General features: G+C 42.3%; 1 protein-coding gene across 4 annotated transcripts in view; it reads left to right on the top strand.

Annotated features, from left to right (window-relative positions):
* Positions 1 to 18,654, top strand: part of gabrb3 (gamma-aminobutyric acid type A receptor subunit beta3) — a 52,865-nt gene extending 34,211 nt beyond the window's left edge. For 2 of the 4 annotated variants that reach the window (XM_030433146.1, XM_030433147.1), the window contains 6 exons: positions 5,159 to 5,379; positions 6,535 to 6,617; positions 7,568 to 7,705; positions 8,859 to 9,011; positions 13,133 to 13,377; positions 15,976 to 16,326. In XM_030433146.1, the coding sequence (XP_030289006.1) occupies positions 5,159 to 5,379; positions 6,535 to 6,617; positions 7,568 to 7,705; positions 8,859 to 9,011; positions 13,133 to 13,377; positions 15,976 to 16,326 (1,191 nt within the window). Of the gene's footprint in view, positions 1 to 5,158; positions 5,380 to 6,534; positions 6,618 to 7,567; positions 7,706 to 8,858; positions 9,012 to 13,132; positions 13,378 to 13,562; positions 13,644 to 15,975 lie in introns of all 4 variants that reach the window. The other 2 variants (XM_030433144.1, XM_030433145.1) reach the window with 2 other exon arrangements.
* The last annotated feature ends 2,029 nt before the right edge of the window (positions 18,655 to 20,683 follow it).

Here is a 20,683-nt window from a genome sequence, read left to right as displayed (position 1 = left end):
AACCACACCATTTTTTTCTCTTGGCACTCCAAAGATTCTGACCTCCACCTCGAATTAGAACAACGTGACGCCACTCGTAGTTGGTATTCGTATCGTTCATCTGTGAATGGAATATTTAGTCACCTCTCGAAGTGTGAAAGTGCTGTAAAATATAAAGTATAATGGCGTCTCTTACCTCATGTGTTGTTCTCCATCCTCTGATTGGTTTAAATATAAATGTAAGCTGCGCTTTTGAGGCTTCAGTTGATTGCACACCTGCCAAAGAAACATCAGTTTGTTGCAGTCAGCCATGTTTTTTGTTAACTTTTGGCTTTGTGCACCTGAATCCCTTTGAGATCTGAAGCAAAAAAAAGAGCTTCACACGTTATAGCTAAAATACAGATTTGCAGTAACTGTTTGAATGTACTATCACATTTTAAAGCAGCATCAATCTGACCAAAAGACTATGTGTGAAGTGAAATTGAGTCAACAATTTTCCTTTAGCTCTACAGAGCACTTTAGCCTCTTTCAGCTCGTTGTTTTGGTTTTAAATCCGGCAACTTAATGTTTTTTTGTTTCCGTCTCGGTGCTCATCATCCGCTTCATCTCCAGCAGGCAGCTGTCTTTTTTATTTTTAGCCAAACAGCAGACAGTCAAAACTAGCAAACATTAGCTCGGTGTTAGTGGTGAGCAAAACAGAGCTTTAAAAAATGTTTGTCGATGTTGTGTTTCCATCTCGCTTCCTGCAGAGGCCAAAATGAACAAATAAATGATACTACAGCGGCACTCAGTAGAGCGCGTACCTCCACCAAGGCCAAACAGTCCCCTTTATTTCAATCATGACTAATCCAATATCAGACTCGACTGCAGTTTAACAAACAGCTCATAACTGCTTATTTTTCAAATGAACACAAATCTTATAAAAATGCCCAGTCTTGCAATGTTGAAGAAATTGAGAAAGAAATCCTGAATCAGACCCTTCATCAGCCTCCGCACCAGAGTTCAGGGGGGTCTGCTCTGGACCAAGACCCATCCACTGTCCAAGTCTCAAGGAAATCTGTTCCGTAGGTTTTGTGTAATTCCACCTGAAACAATAAAACTACTTGATGACGATAAAACTAAATAAAGCAATGCAGCTTTAAGTACATTTTATTATTACTGCCCCATTTATCTGTATACCTTGTCCTGATCACTGCATCACTGTTTTAACTGGAAATTAAAATAAGATGCATTTTAGAAAACATGTAAATAAATCTGATCACAAGAGTAGATTACAAAATACGTTTACTCACAAGTTTCCATAAATGTTGGTTTGATCTTCGCTTCAGTAGGTTAATGTTTTACATTTCCTCAGTTATTGATATATCGATGTCTTATGATGATTTGTCATAGCTGTTGGTTTTAATAAATGTTTCTGATCATGCACCATGTCTACTTTAAAGACTGGTGCATGGTTATTGTTAAAGGACAGCTTCACAATTCATGCTAAATTATGATCAAGATAAAGTCTCTTAGTTTAGCAGATTCTTTTGTCCCAAACTACTTATAGTAATTGATACATACATTCATACACTGATGGCACTGGCTGCCATGCCGACCAGCACATCAGGAGCATCAGGGTTCAGTATTTTGCCCAAGTACACTTCAACATGTAGACTAGGGGAATCAAACCAGCAACCTTCTGATGACAAGACGCTGGCTCTACCTCTGACCCACAGCTGCCCAAACCCGACCCGACCTGAAACCTATAAGATGACAACATGCATCTACTCACAACTCTAAATCTGACTGCTGTATTCTGGGAGTCTTGTGCTCTGTTGATTCTCTAAACGAAACTAAAAGGACAATTTCATCTGACAAGTTTTCTCTCGGCCCGTCTGAGACCCAGTGTTTGTCACAGAACCAGCGACAGTTCCTGCGGGAATAAACTTCTGACTGAACCAACCCTTAGTAATCTCACAGAAAGAAAAAAAAAAAGGTTTTCTCTTGAGCCTGCATCCCTTCGCGTCACCAAAATAGCTCACCTGCGACTTCTGCTATCACGAGATAATAGCACAGACAAGTTGTCTGCTGTGAGGTGGTGAAAAGGAATGAAATCACTTAACGGAAGGCTTTGTAAAAATGTTACGTGGGCGGGCGCGGGGAGTGAAATTATCAAACGCATGGCTTGTAAAACATATATAGTACGCTTTTGAATTCCACTGGGAACTCTTAGCTGTCTTAATGAGTGATGAAGAGCCCCCCTCCTCCCCTTCCTCCTGCACGGGGCAGGCATCTCTGAGTGCTATTCCTGTATTCCCAGCAGATTCTCCCGGTGTTAAGTTGACGTCGACGATTTTTGACTGGCGCGCAAGTTAACCGCGTCTCGAGTATGAAAACTGTGCACTCCGCGTAGCCGAGGATGACGCGACGGTCCTCGTCCTCCCACCGGGCCTCATTTAATCACTGGTGCCGAGAACGAAATCCCTCTCTCTCTCTCTCTCTCTCTCTCTCTCTCCGTCTCATGAGGTCTGCGTGTCTGACAACAAAACAACAGCACCCTTTAGGCTGCCTGAACACAAATCAGATGGAAGGAGTATGTTCAGTCTGCAGTCTGAGAATTTAAATTGTGTGAGGCAAAATCTGTTGTCGGCAGAAGCATGTTGTAATCATACATGGAGCCTAGCGTAAGGTCTGGCCTTACGCTAGGCTCCATGTATGATTACAATTTTGCATTGCAACATTAGAGCAAAGTTTGCATCGGCCGTTTCATTCATGCTTCACAGTCAGCTGACGTGTCCGCTCATACAATCGCGCCCTAACGTCGCATGCTTGCACGGCTACATCCGCCGCACCCATCACCAGACGCATCGTGTGTCATAAGATCTTATTTGACAGGCGACAAATTGAAGGAACATCATTGTTTTAAAAAAAAACAAAAAAAAAAAACAGTGGTGTTGCCCTCCCTCCAGGAGAATCGGTTCTGGAGGATCATGGGGGAAAAAAAAACAACTTACTAATGAGTTTCTCCTCCAGTCAGACAGCAGACATACAGTTTGACTACTACTTGAGCGGCGTTATTTTAGATCACACTACCTTGCTCGGCACGACTTGCCCTGCTCTGCCTCTGATTGGCTGCATCCTGCTCGTTAAGTAATGCGCATGTGCAACTCTCATCAAAGATTGAACAGAGGCGAGATGTCTCATTCTGTTGCTAAAACAGAGCGTTCAACACACGATGTGAAAGAAGATGCTGCAGCAAAGCACCGTATGAGGAAAAATGATGTGCTTTTTGAAGATTAAAGTATGTAAACGTATTCTACGAGGACCCCCAAATAAAAGTATGAACCTGAAAATTAGCATAATATGACCTCTTTAATACATGTAGCTGTTGTGAATGAGTTTGTATGATGTGATCTTTATGATAAACCCACTTTTTGTGGCAGAGTGTATGTTTCATTAGACAAGTGATGGCAACACTGACCTCCAGCGGGCTGCCAGAGGGTGTCTGTGAACCCTCTGCAGGGAACAAACTGAGGCCTGGAATAGAGCCCTGTGGGACCCAGCAGGTTACTCAGGGTGCTGGGAGCAGGAGGGCATACTGTACACAGTGCACAGTGAGAGTGAAGCTTGCTGATGATAGCTTTGTTTCTAAAATGGAAAAAAAAAAAGAAACAGTCTTTGAGGCAGTCGAGGTGGGATCTGAAGATCTAAAGCGGACTAAAATAGCCACGGTCCAGACTTTGAGTGAGAGGGGCTGGAAGATGGGCTCCATCTCTGTAGTATACGAGCTGTTGTGTAAAGCTGATTCACCCAGCCAGCCCACACCTCGGCTGCGTGTGGGAGAGAGCGTAATGAGGGCATCATCTTGTGTTCACAGGGGGTGAAAGAGAACCGGGAGGGCGAAGGCATCTCAGAAAATAAAACAGCCTCGTCTGAAGCCAGGGAAACATACTGTTTAACATTGAACACTACAGAGCCTACACCGACTCTGACGACTCGAAAAACAGTCCGTGGCCTCGCTTTTAGGAATGTATTCAGGAGAATCATTAATTTATTTCTTAACGGGCGAAATACTCATAACTAATATATACAGAAAGGCCACAGAATGAATGAAAACCCACATAACTAGAGGCAACTTTTTAACAAAGCGAAGGCAAATATATAGATCTTCTGATTGCACACACACACTTTGTTATATGAATCAATTTAATTTTATATTACTCTGTCAGTCAATCGCAGTGTATTTCATTCCAAACACGAAACGAGCCCTGCAGCTGCCTCGTTGCACCAACGTGCTTGTGTTTAGTGTAATGAGAGAATCAACAAAAATAATGCAATTCCTTTAGTTTTGACAAAATGAGGTCAGCAGTTTGGAACTACACCGTCCTAATAATTAGTTCAGCGTGAAAACAGAAAGAAGTGGTATTGATTTTTATATCCAAAGCAAATCCAAAGCATTTTTCTAAACGCTTTATTACAAATATGTTATCGCAACCACAGGATTGAGATGTAGGCATATTTTTTTTTTTTCAGCACAGGCCAAGTTTTTTTTTTTTTGTTTATTTCCTGCTTATTTATTTAAGAGAACATTAGTCAGCAGAATAAAGCCAAGTGAGCCAGTAAAGAGCTCCATTAACGGCCGGGAAAAGCTTTTGTGATTTGATGGATACACTTGTGGAGGCAGCTGCGAACGAACGGCCCCTGAATTATTGAAATAGCCTCTTGTCATTGCATGTTCGGCCGGTAGTATGTAATGAAACCTACCTACCTACCTACCTACCTTTCTATCCTTCTTTGCACGACTATATAGAGTGGAGCTGGCGTCCATGCTGTGCCTGCAGTAATTGAAATCTATAGTCTGAGGGGCTAATGCCGGCCTTGTGCACAGAACAGCTGAGCGAGGTTTCTCGTGGAGACAGGTCCTGAAATATGGTCACCCAGGGCAGACTGATGAGGATCAGAGCTGTTTGACAATTCTATATATATCACCCAAAAAAAAAAAAAATCCATCCTGAGCTCTGGACTGCAGCGCTTAATCTGATTCAATGTGACGGCGACAGTTTGTGCAACAGATTGCAAACATCTGAAACCAAAATGTATTTATTTAAACTGCATCTGCTGTCTATCTATAGCATCACTGCACCTGTCATAGTTATTGTAGAGTATAACTACATCACGCTGCTTTTCCTCCCCACAGGACTACACGCTGACGATGTACTTCCAGCAGTATTGGAGAGATAAGAGACTGGCCTACACAGGGATCCCTCTCAACCTGACGCTGGACAACAGAGTGGCGGACCAGCTCTGGGTCCCCGACACCTACTTCCTCAATGACAAGAAGTCCTTTGTCCACGGTGTCACCGTTAAGAACCGCATGATCCGACTGCACCCGGACGGCACCGTTCTCTACGGCCTCAGGTGAGCGCTGCTGTTGTTGTCAAACAGCGGGCCTTTATTACCTCAGTGCATTAACTGCCCCACAGTCACCGCAGTGCCGGAGCTTTCAGAGCCTTTGATAGGTTCAGAATAACGTCCAGTAATGTCTTTCTTTGGACAGCACCTTTCGAACAGACATGCAGACCAAAACATAAAAACATTAAAACAATGTCAGGGCAAAAACAGAATTAAAAATAGAAGCCAATAACAACAAGATAAGACTTAAACAATTCCAAAAGACAGCATCAGTAAAGATTGATAAAAATACAAAGGGTGTTTGCTGTGGACACTGAAATGTGTTGATGCTCGCCACAGTTCTGGTTAGCAAACGGGAAGTTCCTACATATGACTGATATAATCATTCAATCTGATTCCAGTGGAGCATTATGGAGCGACTTGAATACAGATATGAACTTTGATTACAGCTGAAGGCCTTTTTCCTTGTGTCTCGTTCCTTGATAACATCCAGATACGATGCACTTCTATTAACACTTAACACAAACTGTATATGCATCTCCATTAGCATGATAGGAAGTCAGGACAGGAGTCTGGGCTCTCCTCCGCCTTCACACTCTGCAGTCTGAGCCACTTGCTCCACACTGTATGCATCTCAGGGAAACGGATGTGTTTACACATTTTCAGCAGCTCACATCACCTCCTGTTTGGCAAGCAATCCATCACTAATGCTTATTGGTTGCATTTAGCCTCGGCTTTCCACGCTATCACACGGCTATCCAATCTGCCCCAAGACGCATGAAGCGGCTGAGTGTTTTATCTGTTTCGCTGAGGCCATTTAAGCTGGAAAACTCTCTCTTGTCTCATCAGCTCATGTTGCATAACTTCTCTCGTATGTTTATTTGTAGTGCGGCTCAGAAATTGGATTTTCAGCGCAACGCCGCAGCTCTGTAAAGGCTGGAAGTGCCATTAGCAGTAATTGACAGAGTCTGACTCACAAATATACAGCATGAAAATCCTAATTTGATCTATTTGAAATCACTTTTATCTCGTCTCTGCACTCTGACTACGAGGGAGCATATCTCGATGAGTTTGCCATTGTATCTTCCTCTATTTGACATCGCTCTTTACATCATTTAAAACGAGGTCACCCGAGTAATACACTCCTGTCTTTTGATTCAGAATCACGACGACGGCAGCCTGCATGATGGATCTGAGGAGATACCCGCTGGACGAACAGAACTGCACTCTGGAAATTGAGAGTTGTAAGTTTTAAACCTCACATCTCGCGCCCGGTTAAAGAAATACGACGGGCATCTGTACTTTTTCATCCCTTTAAAAATATTGAACAGCACCAGGGTTCTCGTAAAAATGTTCTCACCCTCCTCATCTCGTGGAAAAAGCAACTGCACACGCTGCTGAATTGCTTTCACTTTATTAAGCTCTCGTATCTCACTCAGATTGCTCGCTCCACCCCTCTCCGGTAGGAGCCACCGTGACTATAAGGCGGTGATCTCGGTAGTGGAGCACATTAACGATTAGTCTAACTTCATCCGTCTTGATGACATGTTTGGCTATCTATTATAGATCCCATGCATGTGGCACAAGTCTGCCTGCAGTGACACACATCCCCGCGAAGATTTACATCTCATGCAATCAGCACTTACAGCCGGCCGAGTCGCTATGATTCATAGGACTAACTGCAAATCAACTGCGGCTGTTGGGCCCCCAGATTTCACTTACAGGGGCAATGTGTACGAATTTTAGTAGAGAACATTAAAATGAATTAAAATGATCAACAGAATGTGAATGAATATCCGTTTTGATATATTAATGTTTATGTGTTGTTTTACTGTGGGCATATCTACGGATGTTAGCATGCTAACATGCTAGCCCCAGCCTGTTGCAGTCCAAAGCTCATGTGCTAGCGGTGCAAACACCGACACTCCCTTCATCTCCGAGCTCTCAGTCTGAACCGCTAGCTGCATGGCTAATTAAGCTAATTAGCTAAGGCAGCCACTGTTAGCAGCAAATAGCGGTTACTCTGCTGATTTGCTGCCACCTATTTTATTTTGAGTATGAATTTGACAGGTGGTCAATTCTTACATATTGCACCTTTTAAGCAAATAGAAATATGTTATTAATTTTAGCCCTTCAACAAAATGAGATGGTCACACATCACATGTTGCTTTGTCTCCTGCGTCGCTGTTTGCAGACGGTTACACAACGGATGATATAGAGTTCTACTGGAAAGGAGGAGACACCGCTGTGACCGGGGTGACACGAATCGAGCTCCCTCAGTTCTCCATCGTCGACTACAAACTGGTTTCCAGGAACGTGGTCTTTTCCACAGGTGAGTTCCCAACACTGCTGCTGCACACATGCTGTACAATTGTTTATACATCAGAATATTCAAATCAAATCCCCCTGCACCAGTGTCCATATTCAGTCAGACTTCGATTAGTTTTTTTGGTTTTCAACCTACCTGCCTGTTTGTGTTGTTTGTTTTACTGCATATACACAATAGGCTTTCCTATCATACCATGACATCTCACAATCTGACACCAGAACAGGGAATTATAACAGAGAGGCAATTTCCCCTGAATTTCTTCAAGATCTTGATGACAGAATCGGAGCTGTGCTTACAGTAAAGTGATGTATTCATGAGGCAGCATTCAAGTGCCGACAGCATGAATTATTCTCTCATAATACACAAACTTGTAGCCACCAAAACAGTGATTATACCCACTACTGAATTAATGGCATGTAGGATGGATAGTGTCCAAATATTTCTGAGAAGATAAAACTGAGACAGCTATTAGAGCTAAAAAAAACTCTCCAAGGAGTCTACACATGCTCTTTTCAGTCAGTAGGCAGGTCTGACACAGAGTTGGAGAAGAAGATTGATACATATGGGGTACAGCTAGCAGCCAATTAGCTTTGATTTAACTTAGATATTAGCTTTGTATATAGACTGGACACGGGGGGAAACAGCTAGCCTGTTTCTGTCCAAAGATAACAAAATAGGGCTGTCAACAGATCAAAATTTCATTTTTAATTCGAACAATAACCGAAGTTTGATTATGATTGAGCTAGCGTTTTCCCCCGTTTTCAGCCTTAATGCTAAGCTAGGCTAACTGCTAAGGTGGCTGTAGCATCATATTTATTGAACTGGGGTGAGTATGGTATCGATCTCCTCGTCTAACTCTCAACATGAAAGTGAGCGTGTTTTCATAGGAGTCAAACCTATATATATATTTATATGTGTGTGTTTGTGTGTTTACTGTACAAGCAGAAGTTTTATATTTTGCTCTTCATCAGTGTGATGCACACAGACAATCTCAAGGCTAAGTTTCATAAGATGATCTGCAATTTGAACCACGCTCGCTTGTTTCTATGGTGATAAAAACAGTTCATGGGGCCATTGCCATAGGAACCAAAACAAAGTGCTCAACATCCCCTTGTTCCTCTTGAATTAAAAAGCCCTCGCTGTGTTTTTCCTGCAGGTGCCTACCCTCGACTGTCTCTGAGCTTCAAGCTGAAGCGAAACATTGGATACTTCATCCTGCAGACGTACATGCCCTCCATCCTCATCACCATCCTATCCTGGGTGTCGTTCTGGATAAATTATGATGCCTCGGCGGCCAGAGTTGCATTAGGTATGATGTGTCCCGTGCAGGAGATCGACCTCAGCTCTGTGGTTTCACCTTCAGTCAGATGCCTGAAGTGTGTCATGGTTTGAGCCCGCAGAGAGTGAACTTGGAACTGATGGTTAATCTGGCTGTAGGTGGATTTACTGGGAGAGAAAAAAACACGTATTTTGTTTGGTTCAGCGTTACGCAACTTTGCACCAAAATTTTACAAAATGTCTGAGACACAAAGCGCTTCATGAGTGTTTTTTGAGAGGGTGGTCCAACAGTGTTTAAAGAACAAAGAGAATCTGACATGTTCTGTTGAGATGAGCAAAAAGTATAAAAGCCTCCCAGCGTTTATTCATCAAGACAGTCAATCAAACAACACTGTTGGGGTCGTCTGCAGTTTTATAACATGACTCCATTGAGCTCATGAGAAGCTGCGGTAGTTTGGTGCTTTAAATCGTTGAAGTCTAGTTCTGACAGAAAATGTTTCTATTGGCGTTTTAACCTTATCAAATGCAAAATATTAATTTGCTGAAAAAAAAGAACACAAAATATTATATCTGCCTACATTACTCACAATGCAACCGAGCCACTGTTTGACATCACTGGAGGCAGCTTTCTCTCAAGCCACAGACGGCTTCATACTTCATTAACATATAAAATTGGTAGAGAATGGACATATAAACCAGGTAATAGAGGAAAATTTGTAGCAATGAATACACCTTTTATACAAACCCTCTGACAGATCACTGTGATACAAGCATTCATCTCTCCTGCTCCAACTCCTCTTTTCTCTCCAGAAAGTGATTTTGCAAATCTCGTCTTTCCCCTCTCCCATCTTTCCTCAGCACTCACACCAGCAGTATTTCACTTAATCGTCGTACGCCATCTCGCTCACGCAGGCGGTAATGGACAGGTTAACAAAAACAGAAGTGAGAAAAGAAAAGAGAGCGATGGCGTGTGAGTGGGAGGTAACGAGGATGTTCTGAATGGATGGCTACACAGATGAAAATGTGACTTATGTGAGATACTTTTATAACTGACGGGCTCTCTTCACCCCCCTCAGAGACGCTGTGCTTGTCGGGAGATCGTGTCGTGTTTGTGTTTTATTTACCGTGTCCCGAGCAGATGATAGGTTGGATGTTGTTGGGCCGGCAGACCATGAACAGGATCTGACCTTCCCAGTTTGGATCTATTTGTGTTTCTAAAACCGACTGCTCGCTCCTTCCCTGTGTTCGCGTGGAGTCTCAGAGTAAAAAGATTTTTTCATCGATACTAAATGCACGCAAAGCACTCCTGATGAAGTCTTCCCAACACTTCAGTCATACATGGAACATTTTATCATGTGTCTGTGTTCGTCTGAACTGGATCTAAGACTCACACTTTCCACTCGCCTCTGGGACTGAGACTAATACGAGGCCCGGCTCACCACAGGAAAACACCCTGCCGCCCTGAACTGCATCGATCCCTGCAAGAATATTTTGCCCTTAATGGAAATCCCCATTAAACATCCGCGCACACAGAGCACAGACTGTGTGAGGAAGAGGATGTTATCGCAGCGTTCGTTTAATCTCAGTTGTATAGCTGTTGTGCATTTTGAGCGGCTGGATGTGAAAGCACCTGAGCGAGGCGACGTCTGCTGAAACACCTCCTCATTGAGAAGACCGCTGTCTGAGACACGGTGAGATCGATGCAGTTAGAAAGCATTTACACTCACTGTGCTATCCAAATTCAATCACCGTCTACGTGGTGATTCACTATAGGTTTCCATTCACTCTGCCATTACAGTGGTGTGAGTATCCTGAGGAAGTTTGCAGGGACAGCCTCACAGATGGACTGTGGAAAATGACGTCTGAACAGATTAAATCCTGTGTCTTCCTGAAATCTCACCGGTAGATGGAGTATATCAGGTCAATGACAGTTCAAACTTGCCGTAGACTACTTTTGGTCTTTTAACGCATCATTATGACGTAATGGTTGATTGAATAATGTTATGGCTGCGGGATAATGACATCATCTACCCTTAGATTGGTTCCCGATTAACATCACTCTCCCAGTGCAGTTTTGTCCGCCACCGAGCATGAAATGACACTTAAAATAAAAAATGCATCGACTAAATTAATAAATAATTTGTTTCTGTTGTTAGTACTTTTTATAGACAGGCAAAGTCCCACCCCTTCCAGTGTGTACAGTAATCGATGGGGAGAGATTAATACATTATTTTTTATCTTGTTTCAATTGTGTCAATTAAAAGATAATTTTTCAACCTGAGAAAGTCCCAGTTGGTAGCATCTCAGTGAAATACATCTCGCACATTATACATCACCAGCGACAACATGGCCGTCATGTCGGCACAGAGAGAAACATCTTACCAAAGGTGAGGATCACAGTATATCTGACCACACTGACAGGAGTCAGTTCTGCAAGCTAGCTAGCATTAATTCCCTTACAAAACAGAATCCAGAATGTACTTGTTTCCGCACATACTTTACAGAAACAGGCTGAAGTCCCATAATGGTCCACTGAAGGAGGAGGGACTTCGCTCTCAATCAAATGTAGCTAGTTTGCTAATTAGGCTAACATTAGCGCCATGAGTTTATCTCTAGTCAGACATTTTGAAATGAGAACTTACTATTTTCCAGTGTAGTGCTCGTTACTGCTAGTATAATGAGTGTGAGAAGAAAACATGGTGCTAGCTACCATCACACAACGGTAATTTTTTATTCATATAACTTCAACACAACATCATATTGGTCACATGGTTGCATAGCTATTTTCAAATAGTTTGTTTTTTTACAGAATTACTTTTAGGTTTAGGAATCATGTGTCTCTGTTATGTTTTGGCTAACGTACGCTACCAAGGCTAACGTCTGCTACATTTATGAGATTGTGAACGTCCCCAACTACAACAAAGAGCAGGATGGAGATACTAATGTTAGCATCCTTATTTAGGTACCACATGACAGGGAAATACTGTAGTCTATATGCCTGACTTGAATATGACTTTAAAACGTAACATTGACACAACAAACTGATTAGTCAACGATGTTCTCCTCCCCGCTAGTTAGCTGGACAGGCTAAGGATTGTAGCTTACTGTTTTTCCCATTCCTTACACTTTTTCTCTTGTGTCTTTGCTTTTGAAAAGCTAAAAATGGCACCATCCTCCAAGCTCTTCAAATGCCAAATATCACACCTACTGCAGTCGTACACAGGCTGTTTTAACAAGTGGAACAAAACCTGACAGACCTGCTGTGACTAGTTACAGCTGCTCAGGCTATCACGGAGGTGGTTAAGCAAACAGTCGGTGATCATCTATAAGACGTCGCCTCTGATTACCACAGCCCGATCTTGTCCCTGCACTGTTTTTACTGATGTAACGTGAAAGACGGCGGTAAACTCCGCAGCGCCGCACTGAAAATATATCAGGGATCTGTTGAGTAACCCTCTCTCCTCTGAGCTGAGAGACTTCAGATTCTTGCTCTTCCCTTTTTGTTCTGCAGAAATCGATGCCATAAACCCACAGTGCTCTTAACACCCCCACACACACAGTAACTGTACAGAGCCACATTTTGGTTATAATTATGTAAGCCTGAGTCGACAGAAATAGACGCACCGTCCGGGTCGGTGAGCCATTCAGCAGACGCAGAAACAACACAGACACGTTTATTGTCGATGGTGCACATTATGGGGAGAATTACTACACTGCTGTTTGTTGTGTATTTGCTGAGTCCGTCCACTCGCCGTGTGCTACACGAGCTGTGGAGAGATTTCTGCTTATCCAAGCTGAGTAAGGTCAGACTTGCCAAGAGGAGGCACCCAGGAGCTTTCATCCGAAAAAGAGAAAGAGATTTTTCTAGATGTTGACCTTTCTTTTAAACCAACTTCTAATCAGGTTTGATAGAAATGTTTGTACCTGTTGGTCAGACCTCAGCGTAAAAATACAGTCCGCTTTCTTATTTTCAGCCATTTTAGAATTGATTTATTGTGGGAGTGAGCCATCTTATTCTTTAACATATGAGTAATGATTCTCCCAAACAGAGGAACATCTGTGATCAAACTTAGAATGTTTTGTAGCAAGGAATATAAGCGTGATATAATCTACGTGGTGATCTTAATTCGTCTTCCTCTTCCTCTCTTCCAGGGATCACCACTGTGCTGACCATGACGACCATCAACACACATTTAAGAGAGACTCTGCCCAAGATCCCCTACGTCAAAGCCATAGACATGTACCTGATGGGCTGCTTCGTGTTCGTCTTCCTGGCTCTGCTGGAATACGCCTTCGTCAACTACATCTTCTTCGGGAGAGGTCCTCAGATGCAGAAGAAACTGGCTGAGAAGATACAGAAGGCGAATAACGACCGGGAAAACTTTGACAGACCCAAGGTGAGAAAGATGTTTAACGTCTGTACCGTACATGTAACATCAAGCAGTTGATGTGTAAATCATGTAAGAAAAATAAAAAATGTCCGTGCAGTGGACCAACTTCCTGTTTCTCCCATCAACCCCTGAGCCGACACCTGACCGAAGCTCAGACAAAAAGGCTTTCTGTTTGTGTTTCTCCTGGCTAGTCCTTCCGGGAAGGAGGCAATTGCAAGTCTTCGTCCGTTAAACAGTCCAATCAGGTACAAGGGCGCCGTCACTCACGCCGGGTGAGTGTCTGTCACTGCCTGTTGTGTCACATCTGTGAAACCCTCCACTGAAACTTTGCTGCTGCTGCCGGGCAAAGTTTGACCTCATTTAACAAGTGGACATGTTGAATCACAACATCTCAACTCAAGCAGTCATAACAGTCATAATCACCATCACATGTGTTCATCTCTACATTTCCTCTGTGGAGTTTTACCTTCTTATTGTTGGTGTGTGTCTGTGGTCCTTATACCCTCGATGGTAAACAAACCAGACATCTCATATCACATGTATTATATATCATACAGCTGACACAAATAGAAATATGAAATGTTATAAAACTCCTCTGACCTCCTTTTAGATGTTTTAATCAGTGATTTAAGTGGACCACCACTGACCCGTACGCGGTAAAGAAGACTACATTTTCACTTCTCGGCTCAATTCACGCAATTAAGATGAAAGCACCAGGAGTCGCCGTGAAGCGCCGCCGCTTCCTCTCCGTGCCGACGTTAATCAATTAGGTTGTTTACACAGAAGGCGCTGTGCCACATAGCGTCTCTCCAAGGCCGGATCAGTGATCATTTAGTCATCTGTTTTATTTACTGTGTGCAAAGAGTGAATCAGGCAAGAAAACACACTGATAATCTATCGGAAATAGAGTCTCTGCTGTTTGTCGTTGTGTCTTCACGTCGGCCGACTGAACCCCTGCAGATCATCAGTCTGTGGTCCTCTTAACTTCATCGTTGCAGAAGAAGAATGTCCTGTTTATCCAGGAACACATGAAAGGCAACACGTAATACATTCATTAGGTGATTCTAGAGGTCAGCTCTATGTGTGATCAGAAATGAGCCCCCGCGCCCTCGTCAACACGTGAAGGGGAACACCGCCGCTTATTTCTTTTCACACTTCAGGCTCAGGTTGTAGGTTTTAATACAGTTAGCCTCAATCGACGACTCTGAAGGACGCGGTTCAATACTTTGGTCAATAGTTCCAGATCAATTTATATTGTATCCTGTGGACTCCTCCTATATGCTCAATTAGTAACTGTTAAAGTTGAGCATGTAGCTATAAGGATATAATCATGATGCATGTATAAAGTATCGATTGCTGTCTGAAGGTCACAAGCCCAAAACACACACTGACACTGACATTAATCATGTCGTCTTCCTCTTGTGTCCTCTCTCAGTGCAGTGAGGACTCACAACTTTGCAAAAAAATACTTCATTGTAATATGGCCAGGTGCTGTGGCCAATTACAAATACTGTGAAGCTTCAGACCCACAAATCTTCTACAAATGTCCCATCTTTGTTTTTTTAACAGCTTTTTTCAGAGAAAATGAAAACAGTGATGCAGAAATGATCATTTTCACTAATCATGAATCATATCTGGGGTAATTTACTTTATAATGTATGCAAGTCTTATAAAAAAAGAACAAATGCCGAACTCTGAGAGTGTAATTAATCTTAGCCAGTTTTTTATTTGGCAACCGCTTTGTCAATAAAGGCTCATAAAATAGATGTATTACTAATAACTGTTAATGATATAAATATGCTTTTTTATCATCAGCATAATTATTTAAACTAAAATTTAAGAAGAAAATTGCTGTTCAAGAAACCCAAAATGAACCTAATCACATGTCTTGTTTGTAAATATCATGATAATAAGACGTCTGCTGCAGTTACAGATTTCCACACACAAGTTCACATGATCAAAAACATAATTCAGACAGTTGTTTTTTTTATTCTCGATCTACTGTAAGTTGAGGATGCTCAAGGAAGTGGTTTATCTCTAATTCGCTGTTAAAGAAATACTACGGACGTGTTTTGTTGTGTGTCACCCCTACAAAACAACTGGCTGTAGGATTTAATAACACGTGAACTTCAGTTTTCTTTATCACATACATGAGGTCTGAGGTGGAACCGAAAAATGCTCATGCAAAGCGACCAGTTTGTGTCATTCATCTGAAGTAGAGAGAGCAGGAAAATAAATATTCACCTTGTCACCTCCTCTCATGTCTTGTACCCACACTGTTATGTGACTGTGTACACACTGTGCCTCTATTTGTGCCACACAGCTCTGAATGATTTATGTGTTTTTGTGTGGGAAGCAATATCTGTCATGACACAAGCATTAGAGGCATCCGGTCTAACCTTGAGCTGATTTGTGAGAAGTGATTTAACTTTGGGACAGGAAACCTGGTTCTGAAGGCCGCTCCTCTGTTTCCCAGGCTGTAATCTGTCAGCCTGCTCCGAGACGCCGGCCCCGGGGCCTGACGCACGCCGCCCCCGTGTCATCAGTCAGCGAAGCCTCAGCTCGCAGCCCATTTTTAACGGCGCTCTTGTCTGTTGTACCTAGGTCGACTCCCAGGGGAACATTTTGCTGACAACCTTGGAGATCCACAACGAGGTGGGAGGGAATGAGATCACGACCACGGTGAGCGAGACCCACAACTCCTCCTCCTCCATGGCGTTGGACAACTCGGGGGTCCAGTACAGGAAGCCGAGCATGCCGCGAGACCAGGGGCGCCTCAGCCTGGACAGGAACACTCATCTAAAGAAAACCCGCCTGCGGAGACGATCGTCGCAGCTCAAAATCAAAATCCCAGACCTGACGGATGTGAACGCCATCGACAGATGGTCACGGATAATATTCCCCTTCAGCTTCTCCCTCTTCAACGTCATCTACTGGCTTTACTACGTCAATTAATGCACTGATTGTTTTTTTGTAACCCATGTCTGTTTTTTGTGTGAATGAGTGAACACTTCTCGATGTAAGAAACTCGATACGGTAAATTCCCCTATGAACTTTTTTTTTATCATACACGTGAAGACTTTGATGATGAAGATGATGATGATGATGATGACGACACTCGGACAGTGTGCATCTGTACATGCACAGATCCACAGAACATGTGTTTTACACAGACTTTCATGTGCTGTGAATGACCACTGTGGAGCGCCTGGGTGGAGGCACAGACTCTCTGCAGTGTTTACAGGACGCTGTGTTACGTTGGTTATTACAACTGTACCCAAAATGTCAGTATACAATGTGGTCACTGTTATACAACTGATTGCTAATGACACGACAGCTGACAAAGATTCATATCGTCATTATATCTCTAGTTAATCTGCACATGGACAAATATGATCATATGAATACAGAACTCTGAGTTCATGATGTTGAAATGATTTTGCAGAGTTAAAGGAATAGACCGTATTCACAGGGCGGCCATTTTCCTCTGATGTAGCTCAAGGTGGAAAACTCAAATGTTATACTGCTGTGGTCCATAGTTTTTATTTCACCTCTTCCTGATTGATCAACCACTGAAAAGATGATGGATTGGCCATTGGAGGGCCATTAGGCTGAATATTAAGGTAAGGTTAGCTTCCAGTAGACAACAGCTGATGTTAGCATTCAGTCACTTCCTAGCCAACATTAGCTTTTGTATTATTATTATTATAATATTGTATTAGTATTACACAATATGATGGGAAAGTGTAAATTAATTCTGAAATATCAACACACCATGGATGCATTTATTTAAACCCGGAAGTGCAACGGTATGTTCGTTTTACCTTACAATATGGCCTAATGTCCCTCCAGATTTTCACTTGCCGCCATGTGAATACGGTCTCTGGTTCAATCTTTTGGGAAATACTCAAATTTTCTTTCTTGCTGAGATTTAGATGGGAAGATTGATATCTTACATGTGTGTATGCAAAATCTGAAGCTATAGCCATCAGATGGTTAGCATAGCTTAGCACAAAGACTGGAAGCAGGAGTAAGTAGCTACGTGTATTTCCTAAAATCTCGAACTGTTCCTTTAATTTGCCTTGAGAGTTAATGCCGCCAACTGTTCACTGGTTGTTTACCGATGTGGACACTGGAAATGCTGTGACCTTGCTCCTGTGATGAACAGGTGATTCAATACTGTGTCAGAATGTCAAAACGTTGATTTCAAAGCCCAGTTTTTTATGAACAGGAGAGAGGCTGATGGAATCCAGACCAGCATTTTATAAAACTGTCATTCATTTCCATTATTCAAAGATATTTGGTAAGTATGCTTTATTTGCTCTCTTGCTGAGATGTAGATGGGAAGATTGATACCACAGAGTCAATTAGCTTAGCCTAGCATGAAGACTGGAAGCAGGGGGAAAACAGTAATATTGGCTCTGTCAAAAAACTTCCGACCAGCACCTCAAAAGCTCTCTATTTGACATATTTATTTGCATTTGTTCAATCCAAATATTAGCAGAAATGTAAAAATAAAACATTGTGTTGTACAGGTAGTTGTGCACTGGAAGTATTTCTTGGTGGGCAGATTAAAAAGACATACTTTCAGATGTTAATACGTTAACTTCAGAAGTGCTAGTAGGTGAAGTTTGTTAACTTTAGACAGAGTCTTTATGCTAAGCTAGGCTAATGGCTATCCGCTGTAGCTTTATATTTATTTTATAGGCATGTGAGGTATCAATCTTTTCATCTCACTCTCAACAAGCAAGTGAGGAAGAGTATTTCCCAAAATATCAAACTATTTCCTTAACATTTTCAATTTCCCCATTACAATAACCCAGCATGTAATGTATCCAACAACAAATGTGTCAATTTATGTCACATGACAGTAGAAAAGAAGCTTCCCGGGCTCTACATAAATATGCACACTATCCAGTCAGTTTACACTGTTACACTCCGTCGTCACTGTGCTTTCAGGACTGCTGTCACGATATGTTATTGATTTTGTCAAACACCTGTTGAATGCAACATAATTCACTTGGCCTTTTTGTTTCCTTCAGACTGCACGTTGTACGTCTCATGTCCGATTTTAATCAACTTTCACATTCAGATTTGTTGATTCTCCGTTTAATGTACATACTGTAACTCTGAACATTTTCTTTCAGTTCACACTAATTACATGGCTTTGTTGTCAACAGTGTTTTGCTCGGTGATTTCTGGCCTCGCTGTTTTGTTTTTGTCAGTCTTCACACAACATTATAATTTCCTATTTGTGTTGTAAATATAAAACACAAAATCACAGCTTGTGATCATTTCCATTCTTTCCCTGAAGAAGCAAGTAGCTCATGTGAAATGCTCTTAGAGAAAAAGGAGTGGGGGGGGTGTTTAAGACTCTCCACAACATCAACTTTGGCATACATAGCTCGCAACGCACCATCTGCAACGCTCGACTGAGCGAGTCGCGGTGCGTAGGAGTGACACCACCTGTCAGGAGTCCACTCAGCTCAGCAACACCCATGTGCAGCCGCCTGACGGAGCCCGACATCCCATAAGAAATCAAATAACAACGCATCACTGATAAAACCAGGTCGGGCTTGACTTTCTTTTAACTACAGGTGAATCTTCCTGCATGTTCCTTTAAAATTGTTCTTCAGTGTGTTTGATAATTAACTACGAGGTCTTGACAGCCGGTGTTAGTGAATGGGTAACTACATCTAGCATTTATAAGCAGTGAACAAACCATGAACTGAACTAATCAAAAATAACTAAGGCTTATGGAAATGTCAGAAGTATGCAGGCAGATCGACGGGGTCATTTATTTCATCCAGTAGGGACCATGAAGACCTGTCAAAAGGTTTTTTTTTTTCAATCGATTGTGTAGATGTTGCAAAATATGTGAAAATCATGGCTGGTACATAAAAATCAATCCAATACTTATTGAGATGATTAATTTACTTCACTCTCATGCTTATGGAAAGTCTGGTGAAGTTTTGTAGTCCACAAAACATTTCTGGAGCTTCACAGCAAAACAACGTTGCAGCATTCTCCTAAACAACTGAAGCAGAGGGAGATTTAGTTTCAAATAATTTAAAAAACTGTGAAAAAGCATATAATGGCTCCATATAGCTCATCCGAGATATACATAAGCCATTGGAAGCCCGGATATCCCAAAATGATTTGAAAAAAAAAATAATTTACACTCTTGACATGCACACGAGCTCGAGTAAAGAAGTCTTTTTTTCACCGAAGGTATCATCCTGCAGGGACATTTAATGTCTGTACAAAATTCTATGGCAGTTTATTCAATAGTTATTGCGATATTTCAGTCCGGATCCAGAAGTATTAGATGGTCCCATGAACTACCAACACTGCAAGCATGGTAAAAATCCTCTCGACAACTCATATACTTCACAAACCCTTCGAAAATAAACCAAAGTTTGTCTTCGTATGCGGTTAACATTTACTGCTCCGGGGTAATAAAGCCGTAGCGTAAATGATCTTCAGCAGAGAAAATACCATAAACCAGCCAGAAGAGGCAATTTTCTTGTGGGCCCTCGTCAGCAGAAACTAGCATAACAGTGATATGATCCCTGTCTTACAGTGTGAGGTCACGGCACGGCAGCTGTCAAGTGAGCAGCACTGTTATTATTTTCTTAAGCTGCGAGACGACTGTAGCCGCGCTCCTTACTCATTCATTAGTCATCTGCATTCCTCATGTATCCTCTGCGTCCTCTGTCTGCTGTATTATATCTCTACCAACATTAGTCATTCTAATCTCATTTCGGTCACCACGCCTGTTTTGTTCCTTATGAATGGATGAACGGCTGCGCGCTACGCCGGCGCTGCAATAATTCAATTCGCAGATTACATCTGATTTATAGTCGCGCACTTCAGATAAATGAAAAGCAGGTGTGTGTTTGGCTGCGAGCTGTACGTTATGATGATGTGACACACGAGCGGTGGATTTTTCGGGACTGAAATTTCTCCCTCGCTCGCTCTCCCTCTCCTGCATTAGCATGAAATCTGTATTCAGCCACCTCCGCTCCTCTGCACTCTGATTAAATGGCTTTGTTCGGGTGACAGATGAGATTAATCAACGCACTGGAAAAGTTCTTGGACGTAATGACTAATAACGGTTGAATGAAACAGGGATATTTTACATGAAGCACGCTTAATACTACAATATACAATCATATTTTAGATGATAATGTGCTTCCAACTTTGTGTCAGCAGTTTGATGAAGGCCCTTTACTGTTTCTACATAACCTCAATGAACAGAGGAGCTCAGAGGCCTCGTCTCTACACCCTCCAACATGTTGGAGATGAACTG

Source organism: Sparus aurata, chromosome 11, assembly GCF_900880675.1.
Source record: "Sparus aurata chromosome 11, fSpaAur1.1, whole genome shotgun sequence".
In the NCBI taxonomy this organism is placed as follows: domain Eukaryota; kingdom Metazoa; phylum Chordata; class Actinopteri; order Spariformes; family Sparidae; genus Sparus; species Sparus aurata.
Note: the sequence above shows the minus strand (reverse complement) of the source record. Positions and strands in the feature narration are given on the sequence as shown.